Source organism: Pteropus vampyrus, unplaced genomic scaffold, assembly GCF_000151845.1.
Source record: "Pteropus vampyrus isolate Shadow unplaced genomic scaffold, Pvam_2.0 Scaffold112, whole genome shotgun sequence".
Classification (NCBI taxonomy): domain Eukaryota; kingdom Metazoa; phylum Chordata; class Mammalia; order Chiroptera; family Pteropodidae; genus Pteropus; species Pteropus vampyrus.
This window is the reverse complement of record NW_011888893.1, coordinates 3,329,303-3,346,891: the sequence shown is the minus strand read 5'-3', so window position 1 is coordinate 3,346,891 and position 17,589 is coordinate 3,329,303. Positions and strand designations below refer to the sequence as shown.

Sequence of the window (17,589 nt, the reverse complement as noted above, 5' to 3'; positions counted from 1 at the left end):
CAATAAGTTATGTGACAATTGGCTATCATTTGCAAAAAGAATCGATGTTGGAAAAGTTCTCATTTTAATTAATAAAGCTGTAAAAACATGAATTCAGGAGAATGTCTTTTATAATCTTAGAATAGAACATGTCTCCCAAATGAAGATACTAACCCCTGAAGCCACAAAAGACGTTCTCATAAGTATAATATAAGAAAAAAGCAATGTACTTTGAGAAAAGATGGAAAAATTATTTGAGAATTATGACTGTATCCCTCCCAAACTTAATACTATTAGGATTGATAAACAAATACACTACATTAATTAGATACAAAATAAATTTACAAAAATCAATGACAACTTTGTAAAAAATTCTAGTAATAAAGATTTGGCGGGGGCGGTCCCATATGCAGTTGTTGGAAAAACCACAGAATACCAAAAATAGAGTTAATTTAAAAAGATGCAGAACATTTATGAAGAAAATCATTAAGTTTATTAAAGAAAAGTGAGCGAGACCAAATAAATGGAATGGTAAAATGTTTTCCTAGATCAGTCTTTCCTAAATACATATATAATTTAATAAATTCAACCTGAATCCCAGTGTACTACTTTTTAAAATAGGATGAAGTTATTTTGGAGTTTATAAGGAAGGATAAATATTCCAGGAGTTTATAGCAGTAGCTTGGAAAAGAATGGGAGGAGGGAGGAAGACTTGCCTCCCAGTGTTCCCACACTGTGTAGGTACTGTAATTGGATACATCGTGTAATGGTCCATAGGTTCACATATGTATGAAAACCTAACACAGCTGACTCTTGAACAACACGAGGTTGAACTATGGAGGTCAACTTATACTTGGATTTTCCTTTTCAGTATATATACAGTTGGCCTTCCATATCCTTGGGTTTCGCATCTGTGGATTCAATTAACCATGATGGAAAACAGTATTTTTGATCCACGATTGGGAATTTGCAGAAGGGGAAGGCCATTTTATATAAGACACTTGAGCATCCATGGATTTTAGTATCCAAGGGTGTCCTGGAACCAATACCCTGTGGATACGGAGGGACGACTGAAGGTTTGGGGAAGTCAGAAGTTATATGCAGCTTTTCCGCTGCTGCGTGGGGATCCATGCCCTAACCCCTACGTGTTTAAAGGGTCAATTGCATATGCAAAGGCCAAAGGTTGGCATTTCAATCCTAAGAATAGTGTTGTGTGATTGGCTATCCATATGTAAATAAAGATGCCAGTCTCATCTGTAGAATTAAAGTGGAAATCTAAATGTAAAAAAAAATCAGAATATTTGTATCACTTGATATGGGAAACTCTTAAAAAGCTGGAAATAATATGAGAAAGACTCCAGGTTTTAACTAAGTGAAAGGGTCAAAATGTTCTCGTTGGCAGAAGATAAATTCAAAATACAAAGGAAAAGCTTGGAGAAAACATTTGCTAGTCAGTTAAAGGATTATTAATCCTAATACAAGAAAGTTCGTTCAGGTCATAAGAGCCCACAAGAACATTGAACAAAGGATGGAAACAGGCATGCACAAAGATAATGTGGAACCCCAGCCCCCAGAAAAGTATGAAAAGGATGCTAAATTAAAACAATGAATTCTTTTACCATCACGATGGCAAAGAAAGTAATAATATTTGAGAACATCCTGTGCTGGCAGCAGTATAAAGAAATAAGTCTCATCTTGGTGGGGGTGGGGAGGAGCGGGAGGGTGCTGGACTCTGGAAGGCCATCTAGTGGTGGTATCTGTTAAGCTGAAGATGTTTATACCCTTTAATAATTCTTCTTTTTAGACTTTATCCTACAGAAGGTAAACCCGTAATATATAAGGAAGCATATCAGCATTGTTTGTAATTTAAAAAATAATAGCATTGTTTGTAATTTGAAAGGAAATGGAAATAACACATCATCCCATCAGTGGGGTATATATACCATTCCCATTGTGGAATATAATGCAACTTACAAAAAATCAGTTTTTCCTATATATAATGACCTGGAAAGATGTCTGTGACATTAAGTGAGTAAAGTTACATATTAATGATTTGTTCCCATTTTTGTTAAAGAAAAAAGGAAGAAAAGAAAAAGTCCCATGCTATACATATGCATATACAGTTTGAGCACTCGTGAGGAAACCCATGGAAGGGGTTGTTGTGGTTAACCACAGAGCCACATAATTGGTGTAGGAGAAGGAGCCATTCCTGAGGAAGCAGCTGCCGGGCAGACAACACTGTTCACGACAAAAATCTTTTGAAGCAATCATGACTGGATATGTATTATGTCTGTAATTTCAGTTGCCTCTGACATTTGAAGATATTGCCATTTACTTCTCCGAGCAAGAATGGCAGAATCTAGAGGCCTGGCAGAAGGACCTTTACAGGAATGTAATGAGAGCCAATTATGAGATCCTGGTTTCTCTAGGTAAGAATTGTGGGTGAGTCATGGACCTGGGTCCCGAAAGGTCTCCGCTCTTGATATTCCTATTCATCAATTAGCCAGATTTCTCAGAAATTAATTCAGAAAGGCATTTTTATCCCGTATTCTTTCTAAAAATTGCTAATCCTTACTCAAGGGGAGACATTGTTACGTGTGAATGTTTGAGACTGCATATCATGTAAGGGTGGTCAGAGGTGACTAAATAAATATATGTCAGGGCATTTAGTCCCTACATACTCTCAGGTTTCCAGGGTCTTCCACATAAGCACGTGCCTAGCTCATATCCCTACACCCCATATATTTTAACCTATCTTGTCCCTGCCTGTCAGCTTTGGCAGAGGTGTCCATATGTCTCAGAAAAGCTAGAGTTATTTTCCCAGGCAGTGAGACTGGGGAAAGCTGTCCACCAAGAAACCATTGCCTAATCCACAGTCACTAAGATTCACTTCTATGTTTTCTTCTAAGAGTTTTATCGTTTGAGCACTTAATTTAGGTCTTTTAATCTTAATTTTTTGTAAATAGTTTTGAGTTAATTTTTGTATATGGCATGAGGTAGGAATCCAACTTCTTTTGTAATGGATATCCAGTTATTCCAACATATGGGATTTGGGGAGTATTGTCACGCTAACGATATCAAGTCTTCCAATTCATGAACATGAGATGTCTTTCCATTTATTTAGGGCTTTTAAAATTTCTTTCAACAATATTTTATAGCTTTTATTGTACAAGACTTGCATTTCTTTTACCGAATTTATTCCTAAGTATTTTCCTCTTTTTGATGTTACGTAAATGCAGTTGTTTTCTTGATTTTTGGAAAAATCTTTTTATTTTAAATGTTGCTGAGAGTTCAACCAGGATGAAGATCGAGACTAGGTTTTAAATGTTTTATTTAAATTGGATTTAAATTAAATTTAACAGCAACTCGACGTGCTTTAAATTTGGTGCTCAAGGAAACCAAACTCCCTTGTCTGACTTCTCTGTACAGGTGATGGACTTCCCAAACCGGAACTAATATCCCACATTGAACAGGGGAAAGAGCTCTTCTGGAATTTGGGAGAAACACAGAAATCAGGAAACATAATTTGCTCCTCGGCTGATCTGTATTTTGATTCAGTTATTGAGGGACAGCAGTTTTGGGGTGAGTATTAAGAAATCAGAGCCCCTTCCTTAAGATGCCACATTCTCGTTTCTTAGTTCTAGTTCTCTGATCTTGTCTTTTTTTTTTTTTTTTTTGACTGGACTGAGGCTTGACATCTGGTACATTCTAGAGAAAGGCAGTTAAACACGGTGGTTAGAAATGTGGGTTCTGGATCCTGAATCTGGATGTTGCCTTTTCTGGGTGACCTTGGGCAAGTTATTCAGCTTCTCACTATTTCAGTTTCCTGTTCTATAAAACGAAGAAAATAAAAATATCTGTGTTATAGGATTACCATATGTAATCCTATATGAGTTAACGTATGTAAAGTGTTAAAATGGTACCTGGCACACAAGAAGAACTCAGCGAATGTGAGCTCTTCTTAGTGATAGGTGTGGGGAGACCGCTTCCTTCTTCCCTGGAGACCGTTGTCTTTATTTGAATGTCTAAAATTTAGCTCTCCTCCGTGTTTCTTGTCATGAAGGGAGAGTCTGAGATTTTTGGATTCATAAGAGTCAGCATTAAGGTACGGAATGAGGAAGTCAGATGGGGCCATCATTCCAAGAAGTCTTGTGAGTAGTTTTAGTTTTTAGTTGCTTCTTTTTGGAAAGTAAACGAGTTTTTCTCTACAAATTATTTCACTTTTTGCCATCTGTTATTCTTCTAAGAAACGTTTTTTGAAAGGTCGGTAGGAATAGGGTGAAGAAGGAGGGGCAGAGCGAAGGCCTTGCTGCCTGGTCTGAGGGACAGCTCATGGGTTATGCAGAGCCGCGGCGGCAGTCAGGGTTCTGTCAGTGACACTGCCGTCATCCCTCTTGACTCCAGGAATGTCTGCACGTCCAAACGGGACAAGTCTGATGGTCCCGACGTCATGACAGTGGTGCGCGTGTACAGGTCCGTGCCGAGCGTTTAGCACATGTTAACTCATTCCGTTCTCACAGCAGTCTTGTGTGCTGTCGTGCCTGTGTCTGCAGGAGAAGGGACCAAAGCCAAGAGATTAGCTCTACAGAATTTGCACAGTAGACAGAAAGGACTCAAATCCGGACGGTCTGGTTCCAGAGCTTAGGCCCTACATTTGCGACCTGCATTTTCCTCTTTTCAATATTATTCTAAGAGTGTTCAGTTTAATTTCAGCAGATTCTCATTAAACTCCAGGTCATGAAATGGGACCACACTGAAATGTACCTCGTTTTTAGCTCAGTGGATGGACACTGGGTTTCCACACCACCACAGGTCACTGTTACAGGTCACTATTGGTGTTATAAGCCTTTAGTCATGCTAGAGACAGGAATTCTAACTGAATTTTTGTTTTCAATTTCAGGAAGTCAGCAAGCCGTGCATTCAAGAGAGCCTGAATGCCATTTTCAAGTGGATCCTCTTCTGAGCCAGTGTCCCTCTGAACCCTTATTAGAGAAAAGTGAAGATGTTTCCTTCAGGCCCGACCAAGGTGTCACCCTCGTGAAGCCACACCAACACGATCCACGGGCTCTAATCCCAGCTGTCCACTGCTCCAGGGAACCTACCCAAAGAGAAGGAGTCCCGAGTCCCAGAGCGCCAGGTCTCCCAGGCATCCAGGAAACCCTCTCTGGGAAGGGCGCCCCGCACCCTTGTCCTGTCTGCGGGGAGAGCTTTTGGAAGAAGAACCACTTAGAGAAGCACCAGAGGAGCCACCCAAAGGACCAGCCGCGTGGGGCCTGGAAGAAATTCAGCAAAGAAGCTGACCTGCAGCCTCAGCGGGGACAGAGGCATTTCCGGTGTCGTGAATGTGGGAGGAGCTTCCGCCTGAAGAGGTATTTGCTTAGACATCTGGCCGCACACTCGGGGAAGAGCCCATTGCAGTGCCCTGAATGTGACATGTGCTTCCATCACAAGCAGACACTTCTCAGCCACCACCTCCTGCACAAGAGGGAGAGGCCCCCTCAGTGCCCCATATATGACAAGAGCTTTCTCCCGAAGAACAGCATGCAGGCTCAGCGGGGCCAGCCCAGCGTGGGGAGGCCAGTCTTTTGCAGGGAAGGCAGCGGGGCCTTCAGTGTGAAGGCCGAGCTCAGCAGCGTGCACTCGGGGGAGAAGCCAGGCCCGTGCGCTGCCGGCGGAGAGCACTGCTTCCTGAGGGGGGATGAGGCGGCTCTCCAGCGCTGCCCCCCCAGGGGGAGGCCATTCCCTTGCACAGAGTGCGACAAGTGCTTCTGTACCAAGGCCAATCTCGCCAGCCACATCAAGGGGCACACGGGAGAGAAGCCCTTCCCGTGCCTGGAGTGTGACAGGAGCTTGGGCCGGCGCGGCTCGCTGAGGGTCCGGCAGCGCGTGCGCAGTGGGGAGAGGCCGTTCTCCTGCCGGAAGTGCGGCGAGGCCTTGGCCAAACAGTGCAGACTCGCGGAGCATGGCCGAGTCCACAGCGGGGAGAAGCCCTTCTGGTGTGCTGACTGCGGCAGGCGCTTCCGCCAGCGGGGACAGCTGCTGCGGCACCAGCGGCTGCACACAGACGAGAAGCCCTTCCAGTGCCCGGAGTGCCAGCTGAGCTTCCGCCTGCAGAGCATGTTGAGAGCCCACCGGCTGCGACACGGCGGGGAGAGGCCGTTCTCCTGCAGCGAGTGCGGCAGAGGCTTCACCCACCAGTGCAAGCTCCGTGAGCACCTGAGGGTGCACAGCGGGGAGAGGCCTTTCCAGTGCCCCGAGTGCAGCAAGAGCTTCCGCCTGAAGGGCGTGCTGAAGGCGCACCAGCGCACGCACAGCCAGGAGAGGCCGTTCTCGTGCGCGGAGTGCGGCAGGGGCTTCACCAGGCGGTCCAAGCTCACCGAGCACTTGCGCGTGCACAGCGGGGAGAGGCCCTTCCAGTGCTCCGACTGCGACAGGAGCTTCCGCCTGAAAGGGCAGCTGCTGAGTCACCGGCGCCTGCACACGGGGGAGAGGCCCTTCCAGTGCCCGGAGTGCGACAAGCGCTACCGCGTGAAGGCCGACATGAAGGCCCACCAGCTGCTGCACCGCGCGGAGATGCCGTTCTCCTGCGACTGCGGCAAGGGCTTCGCGAAGCAGTCCAAGCTCGTCGAACACATCAGGACACACACGGGGGAGAAGCCTTTTCAGTGTCCCAAATGTGACAAGAGTTTCCGCTTAAAGGCACAGCTGCTCAGCCACCAAGGCCTGCACACGGGGGAGAGACCTTTCCACTGTCCCGAGTGCGACAAAAACTTCCGGGAGAAGGGACACATGCTCAGGCACCAGCGCATCCACAGGCCGGAGAGGCCGTTTTCCTGTGGCGACTGCGGGAAGGGCTTCATTTATAAGTCGAAGCTGGCGGAACACACCAGAGTGCACACAAAGCCCCGGGGCGCTGCGAACGCGCCCGACGTGCAGAAAAGGCTCAGCCAGCTGTTTGCAATGATCGAGGCGGACTGGAGCTGAGGCGGACGGGTCCCCCAGAGCGCCCCGCGGAGGCGGTCCGCCCGAGTCCTCAGCAGCCGTAGCCGGCTTGGAGGAGCAGGGGTCCTGTTTTGAGCAAGAATGTAATAAAAGTTAGGAATATCAGAAACCACAGAGGATTGTCTGTCTTAAAGCATCACTGGTTATATTTCCCATCCATTGATAAAAAAAGAGATTTGTTCTTCCTATCATCTTAAGTGGTAAGCTTCTCCCAAATGCTAAGCTAGCTTTGAAATCTCAACTTGAATTTAGACCGGAAACCCCTCCAGTACTGTTCACGAGGCTGAAAGGACGGATTGGCCGTGAAACGTCCTCTTCCTTTTTTCATAGTGTGATCCCAAACTGTGGGGTTAAATCCGGTGGATTTTGTTGCAGACCTCATATGATATTAGATGTGGTTTTGATTCATTTATTTTGAAACCGATAGTAATAGGAGTTCTCTGAATCGTAGTTTATGTGAGGGCCGCAGGTTCACGGCGAGTGTGCGTAGTTCCCCCTGGGGAAAAGCTGGTAATTTCAGGACAGTTTGGCTGATGTGAGTTGAAGAAACATAAAACTGAAGGTGCTAAGACGTATGGGACTAGAATTTAGCTAAGAGATTGGGAAAGGTAGTGTCGATTTTGGAGTTCCACATGCTATTTGGGGTTGAGAGAGTGAATGCAATTCCCCTTCATAGACAGTGAGCAGATGACTGAATCTGAGGTAAGACAAAATGACAAAGACAAACAGCTTTATCAGGGGAAATTACAGGCAGCAACAGCATACTGTGGAGAGTTTTCAAGCAAACGTTAAAAGTAAACAGGAAAATACCGCATCTGGTGCGTTAGCACAGTGTTTATGCTTCAGGGACGGAGTTGTAATTCATACAAAGGGTGCCTGACTTTCAGGGGGTTCATTTTCATGGAACAGAATGGCCGACCTGAAGTTCTGGGGGATGCTGGAAAGTGAGATTGTCAGTGAACTGCAACTAGCATTACTGTGAAACAATGTACCACAGATGATTTCTCTGGAACACTAGCTCCAAAGGTATTCTGAAAAAAAAAAAAATTACATGGCCCATTAGTTTAAATAAAGTTAAATAATAATTCGTTTAAATAAAGTTAAATAATAATTCGTTTAAATAAAGTTAAATAATAATTCTCTCCCTCCCCCACATACACAGAGTCCTCTCTCCAAGAGGAAAATGTAATGTGCAGTATATTCTTGACCTTGGGATTTTTTTTTTCCTAAAACACTTACTGTGACCTTGTGGACACAGGAGTGTAAGACTCATTTTGGAAAACACTAGTGAAGAATAGTCCTGGCTCCAGCAAAGTAACTCTTGGTCTGTTAAGGATGAGAATCTCAGGTTTTAGAGGACAGAGGAAACAGCTTTGAGTCAGGGTAAACCTTTAATTGTTTAGAGCACCCTCTTTCCTCCAGTGATGGCACACTAACAAAGGTGATTGAAAGTAGTAAGATTAAGTCATTTAGGCAGGTTTGTCATCAGAAGCACATGGTGATGTTTGTTGTGTTCACAGGGTAGCTGGCCTCACACAGCATGGAGAGCATCAGAGTAAGCAAGGAAGGGGCGGTGGCCCTGCCCCGATGAGCACCGTGGTGCGGGGACCCAGGGGAAGAGGATGCGACTATGAACCAGGTAGAGTTTTGAGGGAGACCGAAGGCCAGGGCCTCTGGTATGGTGTTCTCACACGTTGTCTGTTACAATTGAAGGATCTCAGCGATAGTAAAATGTCCAGTGTTTGAATTTCGTTAGAAATTTGACATGTTTTGGAGAAGATTGAGAAAAAGCATAAGACCCAGCTAGATTCCAGTGCCCCAGGCTGCTCACACTAAAAATGAAAAAGACAGCAGAGTGGTGTTTAAAGAATAGAGGGACTTCTGGGAAAGAAGGCATCATAAGCACAGGTTCAGAAAACTTGTCTTCCTGTCCTTTCCCAATTCCTAAAAAGAAACATCAATGCTCAGCATCCTGGTGAAATCCCTGGCCTTCAATAATAAGGAAGAATGCTCACAAGCATTACACCCACCCCTACCCCCAAGGAGAATCTTGTCACCGACAAAGGAATAATCTGGCCCAACAACGAAGAGCATATTAAAGGGACAAAATGGTAAAAATATAAAATAAAATGAAATCCCCATTAAAGTCAAGAGGAAGACAATGGTTTCCACTGAGCCATTATTAACATGGAACGTGTTACACTGTGTACCTGGAACACTGAAGGGAAGCAGCTGCATAACTGCTACAAGCAGGAGACAAGATGCTATTCGCAAAGCCCAGTCACTCTTGATTCAAGATAGGACTAAGCACATGCACATATTTGTCTCTTCTGCCTCTCAATATCCAATTAAAATTAAAGAGTTTTTTTTAAAGGCTGTAAATCCACAACAATGAAGAGAATTCAGAGGAGACCATCAGCAGATGAGAAATCTCAAGAGATTTCAGAAAGGCATTGGAAGAATGGTACCCAATGCAGCGGAACGGGGTTGCCGAACTGGGAAGAGGCAGAAGGGCACTGAGCTGAGGACAGTATTGATTTGCTCAATAGCAACTTGACCTGAGGAGCCAAGTAGGACCAAGGCCTGAAGCCAGGGCACTGAATTGAAAGTATTACAATGAATAGCCAAGCCCTGCTCCATCCAGTCCATTAGCAGCAGCAGCAGCGGGCAAATGGCAGCAAGAGGGAAGAGGAAATAACTAGAACAGTTATGGGTGTTATCTGACATAAAAGCCCTCATTCTAGCACTTAGAAGACCCTTAAACGAGTCACCCTAAACTCACGTGAGACCCACACCCTTATACACAAAGTCCCTAACCAACGTCTTCCGCTGCATTCTTAAATAGGGACAGGCAAGGGTTATTTAACACTTGGAAGAAAACTTTTACATGAGAAAGACCGAGACAAACATGAAAAAAAGTATTCCAGAGAAATCATAGGTAATTCAGGAAATCAAAGCTAAATTTAAAAACTTTAATTTTCAGAAATATTGGAGAAGACTCTAATTATAAAGATAATGTCATGAATCCTTCATGTTTCCTTAGCATTTCTCAGAAAACTAAGTTTCAGGTTCAGCCTAAATTTTTTATAAGCTAGATAGTATATGGTTTAAGTCTCAGTCACCCTCCCCCTCACCCCCCTACCTTTATCACAAAATTTGTTTACTGTAACCACTGTGGGCTCTGGAGAGGTGTGTTAAGAGCATAGAGAGCTAGGATATTTCAATTTTCTCTTAAAGAAATCGTTTCCACACTACTTCTTTAACTTACAAACAATCCTGTTAGTGTGTGCTAGCTGAGTCATCTGTGGCAATGGGGTGCTGACTGTCGAAGGGTAGCAGAATATGCTACTCCAACCTGTGCAACTTTGGCATAAAGAATTATTTTTGAATGGAAGGCAATTGAGACGAAACAGATACAACAAAAGCTCCCTGCTCTACTCCTATTTGCCTAAAAGCAGTACATAAATTTTCATTAGTCTACCCTCCTGTTTGCTTCCCTTATGGCCCCCTCCTATCTTGGCCATTTCTCAAAGAAGCTGCAGCAGAACCCCAGGTCGCTCAAATCTTCCCTGAAGCAGTGGGAACCACCATCGTGTGTAGGTGAGGCGTGGTTGTGGAGAGGTGATTGGAGCAATGAACCGGCTGTGCAATGGACACAAAGGACAGTTTGGAGTTGCAAAAATGACAGAAAAAGGCAACATTACACATGATCCAATTCTCAGACTTATATGCCAAACAATTTTAGGTCCAACCTTGTGTGACCCCCAAAGGAGGAAGGAGCTAGAGCTGTGAGGAGTCTGGAGTAATTCCAGTTCTCCTGGTCCGGAGAGCCAAGGAGACCTGGATGCCGCAGGTAAAGCATGCACAGTGCTACAGGGTTGACGCAGGAAGCTGTTGGCTCTTCCGGAAGGTGGCGCTGTAGGAACGAGGTCCACCTGCAGGAAAGGCAAGGTTCCCAGGATGCCCTGCGTATCCCCAGGGCAACGGCCGCTGTGGGCTGAGCCAAGGAGCAACGGTCCTGCCCCGGAGTGCCTCCTACCTTGAAAACTGCGCTGGGTAGAGATTGGAAGAGTCAGACTACGCAGACTCTGCAGCTGACGTCAGGTGGGGGTGGTGACACCTAGGCTGGGCAGAGAGGGCGGTTTGTGGTTGCCGGGGCACAAAGCCTGCTCGGGCTCTTCCGGCCGGAGGAGGCGCCGTCCTTGCCGCTCGGACTGACTGGAAGCTGCAGCCCTGGCCTAGCCGTCTAACTGGAGCTCGCCGCTGGGTTCTGGAGAGGTTGGTGCTCTCACCCTGGACACTAAGTTCGTGAAGCAGACACTTTGCTTCTGTACCGTTGTTTTTCATCCAGTGTACGGCCACCAGAGGGCGCTCTACGATCACTTGTTGAATCTGGATTAATGAAAGTCCTACACATAGCCACGGATTTTACAGTCAGCCCAGGGCTTTCTGAGTGTTCCTGTTCCCCTGAAACTCAGTTGGTATGTTGGGAATACTGTTGGTGAGGTATAGAATGGGAGAAAGAACAGAGGAAGTTACATCTGAGAAAAGGAAAGGAGTCCCATAGGGAGACAGAGGATAGTACAACGCTAAATTGCAATGATAGGGACTGTCACTTCAGCAACAGCTCTTCAGAAAATGATGCGATGGTTCCAACTCTTATTTTAGTTTCGAAACCTTTCAAAGACCCCCAGGAGTGACAGGAACTCAGTTTCCTGATACTTAGCCTAACTCAAAAACAGTTTCCCAAGAAAAATGACAAATTCTTAAGGACTTTTTCACCAAAGCAAAAATAAAAGATTTTCAGAATAGAATCCTTAGAGATCATAATCTAACTCCCTCATTTTATGGATGAGTAAAGCAAGTTACAGAGGGGTTGAAGTGACTTTCTTCAGGTTGTATGGCTATTGAAAGTTGGATGGTGGTAAGTAATGACTGTCCTGGTCTGAGAAGGTGACAGTCTTTGTTAGGTAGTAACTGTCACCTGTTGTATCTTGAGACTTAGACCTTGAACATACTAATATGTAACACTGGGGACTTGGTAAGTAGGGAAAAAAATTCAGGTGTTGCAGTTTGCTTGCTTCACTCAGTTTCTGGAAGGAAGAGACAGGCTTAGGCTATCAGGACCTTGATACTTTTTAAGATTTCAGGGCAGTTATGTTGTGGAACGCCCCTCAATTGGGGTGTGTTGGATGTGTCTTCATGATTGAGTTCAGGTTATTTATCTTCAGGGCCATAGCCAAGAAGTGATGCTGGTTCTCATTGCGTATTACTGGGCAGCACATGATTTCAGTTCCTTCCATTGCTGATGATGTTCACACTGATCACTTAGTTACGGTGGTGTCTGCCAGAACTTCTCCACTGTAATTATACTTCTTCTTTGTAATTAATAAGTGTTTTGTGATTTTGTGGGGAGGTACTTTGAAATCATGTAAATATCCCATTCCTCATCAAATTTTCCATTTATTTAGTTACATATTTTATATCTGTATGGACTCATAACTTCCTACTTTATTCCTATTTTATCCAATGGGTTATAATCCTTTTCTATCAGTATTTATTTTGATGCTCTAATTGTCCCAAATTTGGACAGTGGGAGCTCTCTTACACAGGCTCTGTGTCCTTTTGACATGTTCCCATCATTCTTGAACAACTTCCTTGCTTTCCCGGGTACAAGCTGTTCCAGGCTCATTTTCTGTTTTTTTCTGTCTCTGTCTTGGAGTTGGCCATTTCTTTAGGGAGCCCTTTTCCATTTAACAGAGAGTGTTAGAAGCCAAGATTTGCAGTAGGCATGCTCAGTTGACATTTGGGTGTTACCTCTCCCAGGCTGTCTCAGTGAACAGAGCTAGGACATTCACACATATATAACACAGAGACATACTTACACTTATTTCCTCTTTAAGAACTGGGGAAAAAAGGGGGTAAATGAAACCTAAAGTACGCAGAAGAAAGGAGATAAAATTAGCACTGAAATCAATTTATTAGGAAACAAAAACAATAAGGAAAATCAATGAAACCAAAAGTTGTTCTTTGAGAAGACCCCAAAATTTATAAACCTCTGGCCACACTAATCAGAAAAAAAGGAGGAAGGACAAAAATTATCAGTATCAGCAATACGAGAGGTGACCTCTGCTCTTACAGACTCCACAGTTACTTAAAGTGCAAGAAGAGAATGCTATGAACAACTTTATGCCAATAAATTGGACAACTTATGTAAAATAGGCAAATTCTCATTAACGACAAAAGCTCACTCAAGAAGAAATAGGTAACCTGCATAGCTCTTTATCTATTAAATTAAATTTATAGTTCTTTCCCCACAAAGAAAATTTCACTAGAGAATTCTACTAAGCAAGCAAGAAAGAAATCTATACAAACCTTAGAAAATTGAGAGAGAATACTTTCCAACTCATTCTATGAGGCCAGCATTATTGTGAGATATCAAAGTCAGACAAAATATAACAAGAAAATAAAAGACTGATGTCCTTTTACCTAAACCTCTTACTAAAATATCATCCAACAATATAGAAAAATGATAACATATCACAAACAAGTGAAGTTTGTCTCAGGAATGAAAGGTTGGTTTAACTTGAAAACATAATTTGTATGAACAGACTAAAAAAAAAAAGCCATATGATCCATTTCTGATTAGAAAAAAGAACTCTCAGAAAACTAGGAATTAGAAGAGACCTTCCTCAACCTGTTAACGATCTACTGAAAAACTTACAGCTAACATCGGATGTAATAGGAAAGACTGAATTCATTCCGTCACATGAGGAACAAGGCAAGAATATCCACTCTCACTATTTCTCTTCAAAGTTGTACTGAGGTTCTGGCCAGTGAAAGAAGGAAAACAGAAGACATGAAAGGCATCCATAATTAAAAACAAGTAAGCTGCCTTTATTTGCAGATGACATGATTTATGTAGAGGATCCGATGGAATCTGCAACAAAGCCACCAAAACTAGCGTGAGCTGCTGAGCAGGGTTGTGGGGTGACAAGGTGAACAACAAAAGCCAACTAAACTTTCAGACATTTGCAATGAAGGGTTTTGAAATTTTAAAAATGCACTTTAAAATAGCATCAGATATTACAAAATACATGCAAGATTGCACACTGAGAACTGCTTGGCACATGGTACTCAGTGTTAAATGGGAAAATGAAGTGGTCAGGTCAAGGTCAAGGCTAGGCAGTCTGACTCCAGGCCTCTACTTCTACCTTTTCACAACAAATACTTTTTTTGTTTCTAATATAAAAGTATTCTGTCTTTTTAAGTTTTGCTGTTTAATTTCCACAAATACCATTAGTGTTGGTTTTTTTAATAACAGCTACCAAATGCTTGTTAAGCATTTGGTGATAATGAAACTTGACTATTAAGAGAATAATCTTAGTTTGAATCTTAAAACATCTTTAGAATTCCTTCACCTTAGAGAAATAATGAAATAGTGGCCAAGACTATTGGCTTAACAAACAAATGACTGTGCCAGTTACCTATTTCTGCAAACTTGGAAAGAATGTCTTGTCACAGACAACTCCTGCAAAAACGTCAGCTTGGTCTTACTTTCAGTGGTGGGCCACACCTGTATGTGTGAACATTTCCCATTTTGAATCACATAAAAGGCAAAGTTATTGGAAGATGCAATAAAGGTTGCATCTAAACTGTAAACTGTAATGACAGAATCTGAGTATGATGTCTTAGCTGTGCATAGAATGGAGTTAAGGAATATGGTTGGCATTCTCAGGCAGCTGCCTGAGCTGCTAAAGCAGTTCTGAGTGTGGGCCTGGGACCTAATTTCAGTCTCTAATCTTCTTGAGTCAAGGTGGACCCTTCAAGGGAGAGCTAAGTTCCCTCAGAGGACAATGTAACAGTAGGGGGAAATTATTATGATGTGATATGAAGTTAAAAATGTAAGACACGAAATGACATGTAGGTTGTATCTCTGGCTACAATAGTGTTTGCCTGAAGAGGCAGAGATTTCTGAAAATGAATTCCTTTATTTCCGAAAGCTTCTGATCTTCTCCTTTCTACTGAGGAGGAAGTATATCAGAACCATGGAATGCTGATCAGGACCATTGCTGAGTTCTCCGGCACATGTATGAAGTTGTTTCAGGAGCATTTGGTTTTTATTTTGTTTTATTCTTATTATTTTTTAACATTTTTTTTTATTTCCCCCTCCCTTCTGGTAACCACTAGTCCATTGTATTTTTTATTATTTTATTTTATTATATATTTAGGCGAAGCAACCCTTGGTTGACCTCACAAATTACAAGGACCTTGTCAGCTTACAATTTTTTACACCTACAGCACCTGGTGCTCCTAGGTGGTCTCCCATCCAAGTACTAACCAGGCTCAACCCTGCTTATCAAGAACATTTGAGATCTTGCCTTCTGGCATATGTCATCAGTTTGTCTCAAATAAAGTCTTAAAAAAAATTTTTTTTAATTGTTTCATCCTACAAGCTTTAATTCCTGAAAAGACAGATCATAAGTGTCATGTACCAGATGTGCAGCTGCCTGTTCTGTTTAGTTTTCTGACCATATATTCTTGAGTTTATGGCTGACACAATTGCCAGGATTGGCACATTGTCATAGATCTACCTGGAGACTACTCAGAGATGGGGGGATTATTTTCCCATAGGCCAATTCTCTGGAGAGTGCCGTGTGGCCGAAGAGGGAAGCACATAATCAAACTGATCTATAAAAACAACCTATTCATGTGAAATGGCAGCCCTGGGGACGAGCCAGTGGGCAGTTCTATGACTTAACAGTCTCTCTATTTTCACAACCAGTTATGGAAATTGTGGAGACTGTCCCGAAAACATTTCTCTCCATTCTCACCATCAACGCAGTGGCCTCCCAGCCTGCTTGTACCCATAACCAAATCAGGTGGGACTGAGGGATAAAAAAGGAACGAGGAGCTTTCTAACTTGAAAGAGACAGACAGACTGGGAGAGAAAGATTTCCTCCCATAGCTTAAGTTTTGAGAGGTTTCCTCCCATATTTTGTATCAACAAAGGTCTTTGTGAAATTGGTTGTATTCATCCCACATCTGGATAAATGGCATTCTCCTTCCTCTTAGTTAAGCAAGGATTCATAGGAAACGACCTAGAAAGGTAATATTGATATTGAACTGTTTGACATTCTACATTCGTAGCATTCTAATAAATCACTTAGTGTATATTCTATTGTAAGTTACTTGCATAATATTTTTCTACCCTACAAAACTGAGTAGGAAACCATCAGATTCACAAGAGCTCAATAAAAATATAGTAAATAAAAAATTTCTAATTGCTAAAGCCTGTGAGTGACCGGCTTTCTTTCTTCCTCACTTAATAGAGAAAGACCCCTGCACTCTTGAGGTCGCCCCCACCCCCATTTGTCTTCTATAACTGCAGGCACACTAATCCCCAAACATTAAAGAAATATCAAATCCTAATATACACCACAGGTTTGACATACAGAAATCATCATCTTAACCTAGTTTTATTTTCCTAAGTTGTCAAGAGGGAAAACCTCAAGGTTATATTTAGACTTATGTAAACCACAAGATTGCCTATCTGGTAAACCACTAGATTGCCTATCTGGTATTTCATTTTTGCAGAAAATCAGGAGTGAAATAACATGAGGCAAAGTTTAGACACGCATCGCCTATTCGTAGTTGAAACCGCGGAAAGAAGCTTCCTTGACTGCATGCTCATCCCCTCTCCAAGCTCAATACATGTTTTTACCCAGGAAAGAAATGCAAACTTTTATTTGCTCAAGGAGAAAAAAAAGCAAAGCCCACGAACATCAGGCCAACTCGGGAGTCCCGTTCTGTCCCGTTCCCATCAACAGACTGGTTCGGGCTCCTCTGCCGCTTGGGTCCCGAGCCTCCAAGGACTCCAGCGGGTTGCACGAACAACCTCTACCCCCATGGCCCAGTAAAGGACACGTGTTCTTTCTGCCAAGCTCAGCGCCCAGAAGGAGCTTTGCCGCGCCCAGCGTTTTCCCTGGCTCCGCCCCGCCTCGTTGTCGGCCAATAGCGCCCCGAGACGTAGCACGGCCCCGCCCCTCCGGCTCCGTCCCACCGCCTTTGTTCTCCCGACTCCCTCTCTCAGCCTGTGCGCTCCCGGCAAACCGAGTGGCAGCTGCTGATTGGTGGCCGCGGCGCAGCCAATCAGAAGGGGGCACCTCACGCTAGGGCTCGGAGCTTTAAACGCGCGAGCGGCGGGGCTCGCGTAGGAAGCCGGGGGCGAGAGCGGGTGTAGGGGCCGGCGCCTCAGGCCTTGGACGCGCGACCTGGCGCACGCGGCCCGGCGCCCCTAGTCGGCCTGGGATTGGCTGGCCCGCGGCTTCCCGCCTCCAGCCAATCGCCGGCGAGGACTTCCTGAGGGGACCTCTTTCCGTCCCTAGCCTTTCGCTCTTCAGGCCGGAGCCCGAGGTTCGGGAGGCTGCGCTCTCACTCCCGCGATGAGGCCTGGGAAAGCTTGCCTGCTCGTCCTGCTCCTGGCGTTGGCGCAGCTCTTGGCCGTGGCGAGCGCTGGGGAGCCGGACGAAGGTGAGCGGCCCGGCGGCGGGCCGGGCCTGCGAGCTGAGGAGCGCCGTGCGCGGCCCGGGCGGTGGGTGCGACCCG

General features: G+C 44.3%; 2 protein-coding genes across 3 annotated transcripts in view; both read left to right on the top strand.

The window, feature by feature from the left end:
• Positions 1 to 7,095, top strand: part of LOC105295716 (zinc finger protein 786-like) — a 30,259-nt gene extending 23,164 nt beyond the window's left edge. For both annotated transcript variants that reach the window (XM_011365503.2, XM_011365504.2), the window contains 3 exons: positions 2,282 to 2,408; positions 3,409 to 3,561; positions 4,880 to 7,095. In XM_011365503.2, the coding sequence (XP_011363805.1) occupies positions 2,282 to 2,408; positions 3,409 to 3,561; positions 4,880 to 6,963 (2,364 nt within the window). In that variant the 3' untranslated portion in view covers positions 6,964 to 7,095. The remainder of the gene's footprint in view (positions 1 to 2,281; positions 2,409 to 3,408; positions 3,562 to 4,879) is intronic.
• A 10,091-nt stretch (positions 7,096 to 17,186) lies between these two features.
• The window catches only part of PDIA4 (protein disulfide isomerase family A member 4), an 18,160-nt gene continuing 17,757 nt past the window's right edge, over positions 17,187 to 17,589 (top strand). The window contains exon 1 of the mRNA XM_011365502.2: positions 17,187 to 17,514. Coding sequence (XP_011363804.1) covers positions 17,427 to 17,514 — 88 coding nt within the window. The 5' untranslated portion in view covers positions 17,187 to 17,426. The remainder of the gene's footprint in view (positions 17,515 to 17,589) is intronic.